General features: G+C 37.0%; 1 protein-coding gene across 25 annotated transcripts in view; it reads right to left on the bottom strand.

The window, feature by feature from the left end:
* Positions 1–17184, bottom strand: part of RMDN2 (regulator of microtubule dynamics 2) — a 142287-nt gene that overhangs the window by 62253 nt on the left and 62850 nt on the right. For all 25 annotated transcript variants that reach the window (XR_008522172.2, XR_008522173.2, XR_008522171.2 and 22 more), the window contains 3 exons: positions 14333–14408; positions 12272–12349; positions 6083–6181 (listed from right to left, as the gene is read on the bottom strand). Coding sequence is in view for 21 of the 25 variants with exons in the window: in XM_063713461.1 (XP_063569531.1) it covers positions 6083–6181; positions 12272–12349; positions 14333–14408 (253 nt within the window). In the remaining 4 variants the exon portion in view is untranslated. The remainder of the gene's footprint in view (positions 1–6082; positions 6182–12271; positions 12350–14332; positions 14409–17184) is intronic.

Genomic DNA, 17184 nt, shown 5'->3' on the forward strand with positions numbered 1-17184 from the left:
GCTCACTGCAACCTCCGCCTCCCAGGTTCAGGCGATTCTCCTGCCTCAGCCTCCAGAGTAGCTGGGATTACAGGCACCTGCCACCACGCCTGGCTAATTTTTATATTTTTAATAGAGACGGGGTTTCACCATATTGTCCAGGCTTGTCTCAAACTCCTGACCTCAGGTGATCCACCCCCCTCGACCTCCCAAAGTGCTGGGATTACAGGCGTGAGCCACCACTCCCAGCCTTACTATCTATTTAGAAAATGAGAGTAGAGCATGACTGGTACCCCATGGCAAGCATCTTCCACTAGATTAATATTTGATTTCTTGTGATTTCAACATATTCCACAGGAATTAAATAATATCTGAAGTCCATCAAATCACTGACTTTTAAAGGAAAGACAGATCCTTGAAACAACCAGTCCAGGTAGTAGACATGAGTGGGTATTATAAAGGTACTTTTCTCCTATCTACTAATCTTTTATGTACCAGTTCCTTTATCTCTGGAAATAAGAATTCTTTCAGGTTTGGTATTGTTACTAGACAGCCCTTCTTAGAACCTAAGTCAGTCTTGCTATGTACTAGTTCCTTTACTTTATCTCTGGGAAATAAGAATTCTTTCAGGTATGGTATTGCTACTAGACAGCTCTTCTTAGAACCTAAGTCAGTCTTGCTTCAGAGTCAGCTTTCACTGTTTTGAAGGCCCAGGCAAGCAAGCTTACAACCTGGAGTCTCCACCCTAGAGGGGGGTAGAACACAAGAGAAGAGGATGCTTTTAAAAATTTACAAAAATATCCTTGTTTCACAAGATACGAACAATCCAGACATTTCAAAAATTAAAAAGTGAAAGTTTCTCCTTCCTAGTTTTATTCTCAACTTCAATCTCATGCCCCAGAGGTAACTACTATCAGCCGTTTGACATGTATCCTACCAGACTCTTTGCCAAGTATGGGCAAATAAAGAAACAGATGTTTGGCTTTTGAAAACAAAACAAAATGGAACCATTTTACATATATATAATTTACAGATATATAATTCTTGTCAATTATACCTCAGTAAAGCTAGAAAAATACAAATACATAAAACTGAATAAATGTGCACATTGATAGAAAATCTACATATTGGCGCCAGACTTTTTTTCCCATATTACAAACACATTTTCATGTTAGCATAGATATACTTCATCATTTTTAAGAGCTTGTATTTCATATTCTGCATGAATCATAACGAAAGGAAGCATTCTCCATTGGACATCTTGATTTATTCTCCGTATTCATTATTATTACTAATAACCAATGAACATACTTTTTCCCATATGCTTGTGTACATGTGTGTTTATGCCTATAAGGGAGATTCCCAGAAGTCGAATTGCTGAGTCAAAATAATATATATGTTTTTAAAGATAGATACTAATGAAGATAAATCCAAATCAGGGTGCTGAGGAGTGGTCCAACACCGTATGAGGGCACATGCCTTGTAAAAGACATTTTATTCTGTACAGAATCCAAAAGAGAAGGGTTCTAGCAGAAAGAGGACAAAAATCTCCTAGGGTAGGGAGCCAGACTTTGTATAAATCTTCAAGACCAGGTAGGTTAACAGTGTCTGGGCGTGGAATGAAACCTGCTGGAGAGACAGCAAAGCTACCAACAGATTAAAGGAAGTTGTCAATTTCAATCAAGCCAGAGCCTTGACCATCCTATAGTGGCATCCATGGATTCTGGTTCTCCCGCTTCTTCTCTCTTAATCAATGGATTCTGGTTCTCCTGCTTCTTCTCTCTTAATCCATAGATTCTGGTTCTCCTGCTTCTCTCTTGTCTAATCATTTCCATTTCAAGGCTTCTAGTTTGGTAAGTGCATTTCTTGAGCCATTCTAATAAGAGGGACTTAAGACTGAACTTTATTCAATTATGCCTTCTTCTATGCCTAGTAGTTGCCTCAGCTCTGTCCGAATCCCATATTGGGGATAACTTGCCCCAATGTATGCATGTAAACAGCTTATTTCTTTAATGCTGGCATTCTAATTCTGCATATATACCTTAACACCTATGTTTAGTTAACTAAAGTGATTATAAATCAGAACATCTCTTTTTGTTCTCATGGTTTAAAAATCTGAAGCCCAACAGAACACAGACAGGCAACTAACAACACTGAATTCCTAAGGTAAAACAGATTCTGATCTTTCACAAAAGGCCTTGGATGAATTACAAGGAGGGTATCATTACTCAAATGCTAACGTTTCAATGTAATGTTCCAATGATGAGGCAGTTTCTAGAAAGGCCCTTAGAACACTCTTTATCATAACACCTGGCAAAGAATATTATACATATTTAATTTGTCTTGGCTATCCAAGTTCCTTGAAGGTAGGAACTTTGTTGGTCATTTCTGTGTTCCCAGTATTTGATGCCATGTTTGGCACTAGTTATGTGCTTAATAAACACTGTTGAATAAATTAGCTCTTCTTTGAAACATCTTATAAGCTCAAGCAGCAGCCTTATACCATATCAGGACACAGCCAAGAGTTCTGCAACTGGGGAAGCCGCTAGTATAGACTCAGGGATCATATAATTGCAAACAGTAAGTGCAATCAGGGTAGCCTGTCTCCCAATATTGCCACACCTGTCATTTACTACACACACCCATCCTCTGATCCAGCAGTTTCCAGCCATGCCATCAGCTGCCATTGGAATCAATAGTTTTACGATCTTTAAAAACACTGATCAAGGTTTAAAAGCACATACCATATGACCCAACACTTCCATCCCTAGGTGCTTACCCAAGAGAAATAAAATATGTCCATACCAAACTTGCATTTGAATGTTCGCAGAAGCTTTATTCAAAATAGCACCAAACCAGAAACAACTCAAATGTCTATCAGCAAGTTAACACATAAACAAATTATAGTGTATCCATATAATGGAATATTACTTAGCAATGAAAAGGAGCTGCTGATACACTGAATAAAATGAATGCATCTCAAAACAGTATGCTGAGTAAAAGAAGCCAGATATACACAAAAGTACACGTTGTATGATTCCATTTATATTAAATTTTAGAATGGGCAAAACTAATTTAGAGTGATAGAAAGCAGAGTGGTTACTTGGGGCAGGAGATGAGGGAAATTGACAGCAAAGGGGCAAAGATAACGCTCTAGGATAATGAAAATGCTATCTTGAAATGGTGATGGTTACAGTGGTGGTTACAAAGGTGTATAAGTTTGTCAAACTTCACTGAATTGTACACTTAAAATGGGTACAATTTATTGCTTATAAACTATACTTCAAGATACCCAGAGGTTCTGAAACAATGAGTCTGGGTCATGGCCTGGGCTGCCATTTTGTAAGGTGCCTCAGATGACTGCAATGCACAGCCAAGGTTGAGAACCACTGCCCTAGGGAATCATGCCAGAATTTTGTATGAGGTGGGAAGCATGCTATAGTTTGAAACAATTTCCCCAGGGGATTCACAGATGACTCCTACAGGTGTCTAAACCACCTTCCTAGATGCTTTGAGACTGTGGAGGACCAATTTTCCCCTGCTATAATAGCAAAACAATAGTAGCTAACATTGATTTTTAGTTAGAACATTTAACATGTTAGACCCTGGGCTAAGAATATAAAATATAATATTTTATGTAACCTTCACAAAAACTGTACAAAGTAGGTATTATTATGGCCATTTCATGGATGAAGAATTTGAGAGTGGGAGAACTAAGGAAATGTGTGTCCAGGTCATTCAGACAGGAAAGGCTCAGGTCTCAACTTCACTCGTCAACTCTAAACTCAGTGTTCTCAACCCCTACGGGATCCAGCTGGATGGCTCTAGAGACACATTCCTGGCCCCCGTGAACGCTCTTTGGAGGGGTGGATTCGGGGCAGTCTGGGTCCCAACAACACGGCCTCCTGTGTTGTAGGGACCCAGGGGGTTGCAGACTCTCCTGGGTGTGGGAGCCAGGGTCTGTGCTGTTTCTCTTTCCTCTCCTACACTTCCTAGATTTCTTAGTTCCATGACAGCCTTAGCCTCAGCACTCCAGACCCCTCAGTCCTCTCAGCTGTTCTAGTAAATATGGCGAGAAGCATTCCTGATGCCTCCTCTCTTTTCTTTGACAAACAACATGGAATGCATTTTGAGACTAAAGTCTAAGTAATGACCTAATGCAGGGCTCCCCAAGATGGTTTGCTGAGGTGTTTAAATTTTAATGAAATTAAAATTCTGTGGGTTTTTGCTGAGGACTTACTGGGTGCTAGGCACACTCTAAGCAATTTACTTGTAGGAATGTAGATAATCCTTACAACACCACTATGAGGTAAGTACTATTATCTCCATGTTATTGATTAAATTGAGAGAGAGGTTAAGCAATTTGTCCAATGTTAATCTGCTGGTAAGTGGTAGAGCTGAGATTTTACCAGGTAGTCTGGTTCCGAAATTTGCATTCTTTACCTCAGCATTATTGTGCTACTTACCACTTTTGATTTCATCTGTGTATTATTTCAGGCACATTAGCATCTCAAGAACTTTTCTACAGTGTTCTGAAAACCTGCTCCTCAATTATAACTTTGATATTATGAGGAAATGAGTTTTGAGTACAGATAACATTTTTGCTAGTTAACGTGGCATCTTTTATATAAATATTTTATCTTAAATAGATCATAATCTACATTCTTATAAAATTTAAAATGAGGGAACCAATTTTCAGTGGTAGGAAAAAGGTGAAGAAATGGGAGTGATACAGTCTTAGCCTTCACTCATATTTAAACCAAATCTTTGATTGCCACTGTGTGAAATGGAACAAATTAAGTTCCTGAGATATTGACTCTCTCTTTATTAAAAAAAAGGGATCACATTACATAAAAAATAAGAAATGTACAGCCCTTTTTATTTTTTGAACTCTTTTCTGCTGGGCTTGTGCTTGATTTCAGGACACTTATTTTTTCACTTGAGGCAGCCACTGGCCATTGGGGGTGAGAGATAGAAAGTGACAAGAAACCTAGACTACATGATCTACAAATTCCCTCTCAGTTCTACAAAATTGATCCCTGAAATGCAGCACAAATATTAGCATGTACAAGACATTTATTATTATTATTATTATTTTTGAGATAAGGTCATGCTCTTTTGGTCAGGCTGGAGTGCAGTGGTGTGATCATGGCTCACTGCAGCCTTGAACTACTGGGCTCAAGTGATTCTCCTGCCTCAGTCTCCTGAGTAGCTGGGACTGTAGTTATGCCACCATGCCCAGCAAATTTTTTTATTTTTTTGTAGAGATGGCATGTTGCTATGTTGCCCAGGCTGGTCTCAAACTCCTGGCCTCAAGCAATCCTCCTACCTCGGCCTTCCAAAGTGTTGGGATTACAGAGGTGAGCCACTGCATGCAGCCTTGTCTGTATTTTTATAAACTTGAAGTAGGTAGGTTGGGAAGGAAAACACATTTAGTAACTAAAAAATTTTGAAGTTGGTTCCAGAGAAAGGTAAAGGGATCATCACCCCAACAGGAAGTTGATTATATGGGTGGCTATATTATACATTTACATGTGAGCTCACACACACATATATTACTGCTTAGAGTTGTATAGTACAGCGATTATACATTTTAAGACAGGATTGAGAATACTGATTTGGTCTGATACCCCAAGAATCTTCCAGAGAAACGTCTGCAACTTTAGGAGGTAGCTTTTAAAATAACTCTTCCTTTTGGCACTTTTATTTCTTTAAGATTAAACTGGTTCTATGTTAGGCTAATCAGGAGTACTAGGACTAAGTCTAACCATCAGGGCGTGACTGTTTCTGCACATGACTTGGAGAGCTGTTCTTGGACTTAGTAGTAAGAGCTGTCATACCTAAACCTTCATTAAGGCCGCTGGGTTATTTTAAAAAAGTAGTTTGTAATTCCTAGAACCTAGGGCCTAACTAGCTGTTCTAAGGAGTTTAGACTGAAAACATATTAATAACTTGCATTACGAGGGGCTTAAAACAGAACATGCCAAAACTAGGATTCAAACTGAGGCTCCACATGGAGAAAAAATTTCCTTGACAACGGCAGCAGGGATTCGTGCAAATGGTAATCAGTCTGACACTAAAATAATGGATACACAAAATGTACCTTAAGGAAATTGTGTAAAGCTTCTTGTACAGTTGAAGATGGTATTTTTCCAAACAGAGTAGCAGCCATTTTTTTCTCAATCCAGCTCAGTTTTGAGACCTGCAAATACACAACATCACTCTTAGAAAGTTGTTCACCTTTTGAATGGATTATCTCTCCCCAGTTAGACGTGTGTTATGTGTATATATGTGTGTGTGTGTGTATATAGATATAACATATACAAATGTAAATATATATCCATAAATAATATATATTAGAGATACCACCCTCATGGTATTAATGTTAATATTTTACCTTCCTTTTTCACAATTCTAAGGAACCATGGGGTCCAGACGCACTGGTTTCAAAACCAACTTGAAATACTCTTGATAAGAAGATTTGTGTCAAATCAGAGGAAAAAGGGGTGGGGTGGGAAATAATGCTGATCCCGTTTGTTCATCTGATTCTGGATTCTGAGGTGACTACGATGTATCTCTTCATACAGCACATAGGGGCTACAAGACTCCACCTTTGCTCTCCTCCTGCCTACTCCATGATGCCAACTGGCTTCCTGACCCAGAGGTAGCATCTCAGACATGTAAATAGAATAGGGATCCTCAAGCCAGAAGGAGCGGGGAACGGGGACCCACTATACATATTTACAATCCTGAAGATTTTTTAAAAAATCAATAACAATCAAAACTAAATTTCATATTACCACTGATTTTTTTGCTTTCTTCTAAAAAGTTTTCCTTTTTCCCCAAATATAAACATTAGATGTTCATTCTAAAAGATTAAACTGGCTCAAAAATGAATACTTAAAAGGGTATTGACCCAGCTGATGCTCCGTCCAACCCCATCAATTATCTTCCTTCTCAGTCCCATCACCTAGATTCCTTGGTAGCCAATATCCTTTTTTTTTTTTTTTTTTTTTTTTGGACAATGTCTCACCTTGTTGCTCAGGCTGGATCATACCGTACAGCGGCACGATCATGGCTCACTGCAGCCTCGACCTCCTGGGCTCAAGAATCCTCCCACCTCAGCCTCCTGAGTAGTTGGAACTACAGGTGTGCATCACATGCTCAATTAATTTTTTAAATTTTTTGTAGAGACAGGGTCTTCCTATATTGTCCAGGCTGGTCCTGAACTCCTGGGCTCAAGAGATCCTCCCACCTCAGACTCTCAAAGTGCTAGGATTACAGGCGTAAGCCACCTTGCCCAGTCCATTATCCTCTAATTAAAAAATTATTTCCTAATTTTTTGACATAATTTTTCTTATTGGTATGCTTATTTTTGCTTTGCTTTGAACTTTGTAAAAAATAATATATAGCTTATTTCCTTGTATGACTTGCTTTTTCATTTAATGGTATGGTTCTGAGATTTCATCCAGGATAATGAGTATGACTGAAGTTCAGTCATTTAAATAACTGAAATATTTCATCATTTCAACAGTGGAGCACATTTGTGAGTCTCTGTAGGGTAGGCACGATCATATGGCAGGCAAACAGTCAAATTTAAAAGATACTACTCAATGGTTCCCAAGGTAGTCATGCTGATTTATGTTTCCACAGCAATGTAATAATTCCTGCTGCTCCATACCTATTCTTGAAACACCTCATACTGAGATTTTACAATTTTTATAAAAAGAGTAGGAACAAAATGGCATCTACTTGGGGTTTTCATTATCATTTCTATATATTTTTTTAAAATTTTTAGTTTAATTGCATTATGGTCAGAAAAACTGCATGACATCAATTCTTTGAAACGTATTAAGACTTGTTTCATGGGCTCATGTATGGTCCATTTTAGCACACATTCTGCATATGCTTGAAAAGATGTCTATTCTCCAATGGTTAGCCACATGGCTTCATATTTATTAGATCAAGCTTATTAAATGTGAGGCTCCAATGTTTTACAAACTAATATTTTTTTCTTTTCTTGTTCCATTAATTACTAAAAGGGGTGGGTGAAAATACCAGTATATGGTTGATCTGTACATTTATCTTTATAATTTGGTCAACTTTTATTTTATAGTTCTGAGGCTGTTATTAGAAGCACACTAGTTTATAAACACTTTCCTTGTGAATTAAACTTACTATATAGTTACCCTCTTTATCTCTAGATATACTTTTGCCTTAAAATTTATGTGTGTGTGTGTGTGTGTTGCAGTAGTAGTAGTAGTAGTAGTAGTCATCCCCTCTTCTTCATGGGGTATATTCCAGGACCCCCAACAGATGCCTGAAACCATATATATGTTTTAGTTGGATTATTATTTATTTGGTTACTATTTGATATAACTTTTCTACATGTTTACTTTCTATGTTTCTCAGTCACTATGCATTTTTTAAATTGGCTTTACTGAGGTATAATCTATATAAAATAAAATTTCCTCCATTAGAAGTGTACAGTTCCGTGAGCTTTGATAAATGCATACAATCCTGTAACTGCCACAACCACCAATATATAGTACATTTTCATCATCCTAAAAAGTTCTCTCATACCCCTTTGCTGTCAATCTCCTTAACCTGCCCCTAGCCCTAGACAAATACTGATCTGACTATAATTTGCCTTTTCTAGGGTTTCATATCAATGCAATTAGGTAGTCTTTTGTGAGCTTTCTTGGCATAATGCTTTGAAGAGTCATGCATGTTGTTATGCTGCTAAGGCTGCTATGAAAATTCATATGCTAGTCTTTGTGTGAGCATATATTTTTATTTCTCTTGGTGAATACTTAGGAATTGATAATATATTTATTATTCACATATTCCCATTGAAACTTAAGAGTTTCAATTGCTCCTATCCTCGCTGGTACTTGGTATTGTCATCTTTTAAATTTTAGCCCTTTTAAAAAGTGAATATATAGCGGTCTTTCTCTGTGGTTTTAATTTGCATTTTTCTAATGACTACTGATGATCAATATCTTTTCATACGCTTGCTTACCACTCACAGACTTTCTTTTGTTAAGTAATTTAAATGTGATCTGGAAAACAGTCAAACATATGTGGAAACACTTCTAGTTTTCATCTTTTCAATTTAATTTTATGGCTATAATCGGTGTTGGACAAAATGCTGTAATTAGCATAGGTAATGTTATAAAGACTGCCTGACATTATGGAGGAAGAGAAAAGCTCTGTTAAGTCCTTCTGAAATTTCTAGCTTGTCCTGCTACATGGCCATAACAGTTTATTTTCAGAAAGCAGCACTGAATTTTGCTCATGCTGCTCATTTATCCAATGCCAATTCCTCTTATTTTAAAAAACACATTATATCTACATATTTAATATTCTGTATCCCACATTTCCAAAATCTGAAGTCTTTTTAGGTCCACTGCTGGTTTTTTGTTTTGTTTTCTGCTGACTGTCATTACTGTTGGCTTGTTTCTTTGTATAGTCTATAATTTTTGACTGTGAACTCATCACTGTTGGGACACTTCCTGTGAAAGTTTTACAAAGCCTATCTAAAGGTACCTTCCTCTACAGAGGATTAGCATGTGCTTTTGCCATTTCTCTATGGCATGAAGATCAGAGTCCATTTTGAATTACAATTTCTTTCTTGAGCTTTTAAGTCTAGACAGGTAACGTACATTGAACCTCCATTGTGAGGTTGGGTAAATGGCTTTTAAATCTTAGGAGTGTTTCCTCCTTTCAACTCTATCTTCCCAATTGTTAAGGCTGAAAATGAATTTTCACTGCTATAAGCTTGTGCTGAATAAATTTTATTTAAGATCATCTCCCCCTCTGCCACCAGGCATTGTATTTTTTGAGTCCTAGATATATTGTGGCAGTCTTCAAGCTGCTCTCTGCTCTGCTCAGGTCTGTAGTCCCCCAATCCCAACAAAGGTCTACAGACTAAGCTTTAGGTTACCAGCCTTGGTAAATGCCTCCGACTATCAGGTGGTTTCAAGGCTGGTTTACCAGTCCTTGGAACTGGTATTCTTGCTTTGTTTCTGGCCTTTGGCTGTTCCCCTTATTATTTTTTTTTTCTGTAGATTCTTCCACTGACCTGATTAGAAACAGACATACACACTTCAAACTAACACACACTTTAAGATATTGTGTGGCCAGAAAATTTTGAGTTCTCTAGTCTGCATATGCTGGAAACATTCTTTACACACGTTTGCTCATACTTGCTTTATTACCTTGGCAGAAGCTGATTCCCCCTGGTGGAAAGAGTTCCAACTTCCTCTTCCACAATTCATATTCATTATCTATACTTATAATTTATAGACAGTAGAGCTTACTAGTTAAGAGCAAAGATTTTAGAAGCAAACTGCCTGGGCCAGGTGTGGTGGTTCATGCCTGTAATCCCAGCACTTTGCGAGGCCGAGGCAGGTGGATCATTTGAGGCCAGGAGTGTGAGACCAGCCTGGCCAACATGGCGAAACTCCGTCTCTACTAAAAAAAAAAAAATAAAATAAAATAAAAAAATAGCCGAGCGTGGTGGCACACACGTGTAATCCCAGCTACTCGGGAGGCTGAGTCAAGAGAATCACTTGAATCCAGAAGGTGGAGGCTGCAGTGAGCCGTGATCATGCCACTGCACTCCAGCCTGGGTGACAGAGCAAGACTTGGTCAAAGAAAAGAAAAGAAAAAAAAAAAGAAACAAACTGCTTGTGTTTGAATCCTGTTCTCCTGCTTATTAGCTGAGTAACCCTGGGCAAATTATTAACCTTATTAACCTTATAGGGTTTTTGAAAAAGTGAGTGAGCTACAATATATGTTTACAGTCACATACAATGCTTACAAGAGCCACGTACACGTTAGCCATTATTACTACTGCTTTTTATTCTTTGTTTTTTTGTACTTTTTCTCTAGTTTTAGTGAATCAATCATTTAAGAAACAAATACTTGTAGAAGCAGCTTATTTTAAGTGCCAAAAAACTGAGCTAGAATGCTGAAAAAAAAATACCAAGAAGTGTAAAATGTGCACTCTTTCCTTGAAGAGCTTTCAGATAACTTGGGACCAACAGAAAATAAACAGTAAGTAAAACGTGAGTTGTTGGAAGGTAATACAAACTTAGCAAATTAACAGTGTACTCAACAGTGCAATATTTCAGAGAATGAAGGCATCATTGTGTATTTTACAACATTAAGTAGGTTATAAAAATTTGAGTGTTGTAATCATTCTATTATTTGACTTTGCCATCTTACAACCAGGAAAAAATGAGAAAAACAGATGATATACCTTTACTCCTTTTTCCTTAACAAAATGTAAGTTTTCTTTGTACGTAACACAATATAAACAGCATAAATTTTGGAATTAAATTTGAATTTCAATGCTGCCTCTTTCATTGACTAGTTAAATGGGACTTTGGGAAGGTTCTTAACATCATGAAGACTCAGATTTTTAATCTTTAAAACTGGTATAATAATAACTGCTTCACAGCACTGTTTTAAGGATGAAATGCAGCAAGAAATATAAAGGACAGAATGCATATTTGGCATAGAGCAGGTGTTCAATGAAAGCAAACTTCTTTCTTCATCTCTAATTCTCTTTCAGCTGCAATGAAGAAGTTATCTCTTTGCCTACTGTAATTTTATCATTCAAAAATGGCATTGTCCTTTCACGATAATTTTTTTTCACATATTCTTAAGATACATTTTCACATTCTGTAATTTTCTATAAACTAACAGTGTCATTTAAGACATGGACCAGCTGCTTTTATTTGAGCTATATATGTTGCATATCCCTTCCAAGTTAAGTTCCTTAAAAGCAAGGAGTGTTTTATTCATCCCTGGCCAGTTAGTTAGCACATAATTTGTGCTCAGTATACACTACTGGATGAAAAAAAGTCCTCTCACAGAACCGTGAATAGTGTACCTAGACACAGGGTGTGTGTGTGGATGGTTGATCCCAAACTGAGACAGCCACAAAGGGAGGGAATGTGACTACTGCAAAAAGAAATGAAAAAGCAGGAAAGAAAAAGATCACATATATATAAAATGTGGCATATAACATACAAATATATATAAATTACAAGTTTATAAGTTATAAAATACATAGATTATAGCTTTTAAAAGTATAATGTATAAATTATAAATTCATATACAATTTTAACATATATATTATACATTAAAATAAAATTTTATTCCTATTATAATTCTCCCTAAGGTAGGCACTGCATAAAAATAAAACAATAAGTCATTGAAAATTTATCCTATAATCATAGCATATTCAAATGAAGTTTATAAATAAAGGCATTCAACTTACAGTATAGCAGTATCTCCCTTTGAGGTAATATAAAAAGGGTTCCTCTGGTAAAAGTTTGATTGCTATATCTAGATGTTCCTGAAAGAAGCATCCAAAGGAAAATCATCTCCCAAGTTTCAGATATTGTCAACTGGAACTACACCAAAGCCTAGTAACTCAAAAGTGGTTTTAAAATATTGTCTCAGTCCTCCCCATCCCTATCATTAATACAGTGAAATCTTATCAATAACTAAATTACCAAAAATGATTGCTTACAACCAGAACCAGAACTGTGACTAGGATTTAATAAAGCTATGTGTAATTTAAAGCCAAAATACTGTTATAAAAATAGGGGAACATCATCACACTCTGGGGACTGTTGTGGGGTGGGGGGAGGGGGGAGGGATAGCATTAGGAGATATACCTAATGCTAAATGGCAAGTTAATGGGTGCAGCACACCAGCATGGCACATGTATACATGTGTAACTAACCTGCACATTGTGCACATGTACCCTAAAACTTAAAGTATAATAATAATAATAATAATAATAAAAGAAAACACCAAAGTCATATGTTTGCTTACCCATGACTTGACTAGTGAATAGTTACTGATTCTGAGGTGAGCTTACAAGCTCGACCTCCACCACTTGCTTACAAGCAAGTACCCCCCCATGCCCCCCCACCCAAGCACATACACCAACCAACCCCACATAAACTTCCAGCCCCTCAGCGTATCAACCAACCCAAACAAACCTTTAAGTACATAGCACATAACACCCTACCCGTACATAGCACATTCTATCAAAACCCTGCTCGTCCTATCAAATGACATGGGATAGGGGATAATGGCAGAAAAAATAGCAGAGTTAGATGGGGGAGAAACCTATTCCTTTGGCATTATCAAATGGTTATAGGGAGCTGGAAAATAGGGAAGAACCATTTATTCATCTCTGTAATTATTGATGTTGAGGGGTTATGTATTGAGCTATGGAGGTAAATAATACATTTTGTGTGTGTGTGTATTACTTACTTTATTGTCTATCATGGCAAATTTAAATCCTACATTGGATCCTACTTTTCCTCCACCAAATCAATATGCAGAGATTGTTAACTACTTAGTGCTGGTCACACTTACGATGTTATTGAGCTTATGACCAAAAGGCCTTGTTTTTTTTTTTGAGATGGAGTCTCATTCTATTGCCCAGGCTGGAGTTCAGTGGCATGATCATGGCTCACTGCAACCTCCGCCTCCCTGGTTCAAGCGATTCTCCTGCCTCAGCCTCCCAAGTAACTGGGATTACAGGCGCCCGCCACCATGCCTGGCTAATTTTTGTACTTTTAGTAGAGATGGGGTTTCACCATGTTGGCCGGGCTGGTCTCGAACTCCTGACCTCAAGCAATCTGCTCGCCTCAGCCTCCCAAAGTGCTGCGATTACAGGTGTGAGCCACCACACCCGGCCGGCTAATTCTTAATCTTTGAAAAAGTGGTATTCATCTACTCTGTGACTTCTTTCAGAATCTGGATTAATAATAATCTTTTTTTTCTTTTTTTTTTGAGATGGAGTCTCACTCTGTCACCCAGGCTGGAGTGCAGTGGCGCAACCGCGGCTCACTGCAAGCTCCGCCCCCCAGGTTCATGCCATTCTCCTGCCTCAGCCTCCCGAGTAGCTGGGACTATAGGCGCCCGCCACCACTAATTTTTTTTTTTTCGTATTTTTAGTAGAGATGGGGTTTCACAGTGTTCGCCAGGATGGTCTCAATCTCCTGACCTCATGATCCACCTGCCTTGGCCTCCCAAAGTGCTGGGATTACAGGTGTGAGCCACTGCGCCCGGCCGACTAATAATAATCTTTAATCACCCAAATAATTTAATTATTTTTGTAACAGTACTATTTAAAGAGTATAATTTCATTTTCTAACGTTTAAACAAAAAAGCAAATTCCCAGAGCTTAATCTGTTGAATAATCTGGTTTATACCTGTTGATGGAACATATGGCTACATTAAAACATTTTTATTATTAATAAATACCCTTCCATAAGTCTGGATCTGAAAAGAAATATGAAAAAAAAAAAAGAAATACCTTGAAGAGGTGCCCATAGTTGATTTTGTTTTGTAAACCCTCAAACTCAGATACATAGCCACACAAAACTGCATACCTGAAAAGGATAAAAACAGTGGCCATTGTGTAAATTTTTAACAAAATGCCAACAAAACATAACATTAAAAGAAATTCTAAAGCATTCATTCATATTTAACAAGAGTATTCATATAAATATAAGGGCCCTAACAATAATAAATACTTGACATTAACATGAGGCCAGTTTTCTCATCTATAACTGGGGAGACTAACAATATTTACATGTATATTGTGAGGGTAAAATAAGCCAAAACAGGAAGTGTGATTAGAACAGTGCCCAGGACATAAGGACTTTCAATAAATGTTACCTGCCACTATCATCATCATCAATATTAAAGTCATGAAGAAACTCTCAGAAAAAGTCTAATCACATTAAGTATTAAATTAGAAAAAATATTGTCAACAGATTTATAACATTAAAAATACTGTTAAAGTCAACTTAAAAGACTCATTCCCTCCTTTAAAAAACTTACAATTTCATGAGCTCCTTTAATATCAATAAATATGCAAATAAATATCATGATTAAAACAAAATCAAAGGTAATTTTAGAGTATGCTTTTTCAAAAAATTTCCCCTTCTCTTTCAACCCTTCCTGGAAACACTTCATTACTAGAATAGTGCATCCCATGGGTCATTTATTTGTTTCCACTGAGAATACAAAATTTACACAAATAGTTATTTGACTTTAAGTTGCATGCAATATTTGTTCAGCAATTTGCTTATTTACTGGAAAAATTGAAGATATGCTGCTTTTCACATTCAGAGTGTTTCAATCTGTACAAAAATCTCTGAAGTATTTCAGAGTGTTTTTGTCTAAGGTAAAATATCCATTTACTTAAATATTTCGAGTAGGTGTTAATTTTTACTTGCATTGTCATAGTAACTAAGATGCAAAAAATTACTTTGGATGTTATTTATCTCAGCCATTTCTGTGAATACCCATAACTTCCAAGTACAAAAAAACAGTGAACAATTTTAATTTGGAACAGTAAGACCATTCCTAGACACAAACGATAACTTAATTCATACCACATATGGACAATCAATAAAATGGCCACTTTTCAGTGATGACCTTTTTGATCTCTGTTTTCAGTTTCTATATAATCAACAGAATCTGCTATAGTAGAAGCAAGGAGGAGGACCATATCAACCTATTAAAAACAACCTCAGAACTTAACTAGATTAGGATACACTACTACTCACGAGTTCTAAAATCAGACTGAATTTCATATACCTCTCTAGATCCACAATAAATCTTTCCAGAGATTTCAAATTCAAGAAAAGCAGATTAACAGAAAATGACTCTCAAATTGCTTTATAAAAACTGTTATTGTTGCCTCAGGCCTATGTTCTTTTATTTAAAAAATTAATAAACTATGTTTTGGAGCACTTTTAGGTTCACAGCAAAACTGAGCAGAAAGTACGGAGGATTCCCATATATCTCTTATCCTAGCCCCCACAACTTCCTCCACTATTATTTATTTATTTATTTATTTATTTAGAGATGAAGACATGCTCTATCACCCAGTCTGGAGTGCAGTGGTGCCATCTTGGCTCACTGCAACCTCTGCCTCCCAGGTTCAAGTGATTCTCATGCTTCAGCTTCCTGAGTAGCTGGGACTACAGGCATGTGCCACCATGCCTGGCTAATTTTTGTATTTTTAGTAGAGATAGGATTTCACCATGTTGGCCAGGCTGGTCTCGAACTCCTGATCTCAGGTGATCTGCCCACCTTGACCTTCCAAAGCGCTGGGATTACAGGCATGAGCCACTGCGCCTGGCCAACTTCCCCCACTATTAACATCCCACCTCACAGTGGTAATTTGTTAAAACTGATGAAACTACATTGACACATCAGTATCATCCAAAGTCCATAGTTTACAATATGGTTTGTACTTGGTGTTTAATATTCTATGGGTTTTGACAAATGTATAATGACATATGTATACTGTTGTAATGTGTTACATAAAAGTTTTACTTCCTGTAAAAATCCTCTGTGTTCTGCTTATTCATCCCTCCCTCCCCGCAACCCCTGGCAACCACTGATCCTTTTACTGTCTCCATAGTTTGGTCTTTTCCAGAATGTCATATAGTTGGAACCACATAGTATACTGCCTTTTCAGATTGCCTACTTTTACTTAGTAATATGTATTTAAGGTTCCTCCACGTCTTTTCATGGCCTTGACAGCTCATTTCTGTTTAGCCCTGAGTAATATTTCATTGAATGGATATACCATAGTTTTATTCATTCACCTGTTGAGTATTTGTTAAGCGTTTCTCATAGAGATCTTGTATATACTTTGTTCATTTTCATCTATGTATTTCAATATTTTTGGTGCTAATGTAAATAATATTATGTTTTTAATTTCAAATTCCACTTCTTCATTGCTGGTATAGAGGAAACTGATTGACTTTTGTACATTAACCTTGTATCCAGCAACCTTGTTATAATTGCTTAATCCCAAGAGATTTTTTTTTAACTTTTTACAAAGACAATCATATCATTGTCTTTGCAAACAATTTTATTTCTTCCCTCCCAATCTGCATACCTTTTCTTTTCTTGTTATATGGCATTACCTAGAACTTTCAGTATAATGTTGAAAAGCAGTGTGGTAAGAGGGAACATCCTTGCCTTGCTCCTGATCTTAGTTTCTTAATGGTGGGAAAGCAAGTTTCTCACCATTAAGTGTAATGTTAGCTGTATGTTTCCTGTAAATGTTTTTTATCAAGTTGAGGAAAATTGATAAAATTTTACTCAACTTGATAAAGTTTGCTGAGAGTTTGCTAGTTTGCT

This window comes from Pongo abelii, chromosome 12 (assembly GCF_028885655.2).
Source record: "Pongo abelii isolate AG06213 chromosome 12, NHGRI_mPonAbe1-v2.0_pri, whole genome shotgun sequence".
In the NCBI taxonomy this organism is placed as follows: Eukaryota; Metazoa; Chordata; class Mammalia; order Primates; family Hominidae; genus Pongo; species Pongo abelii.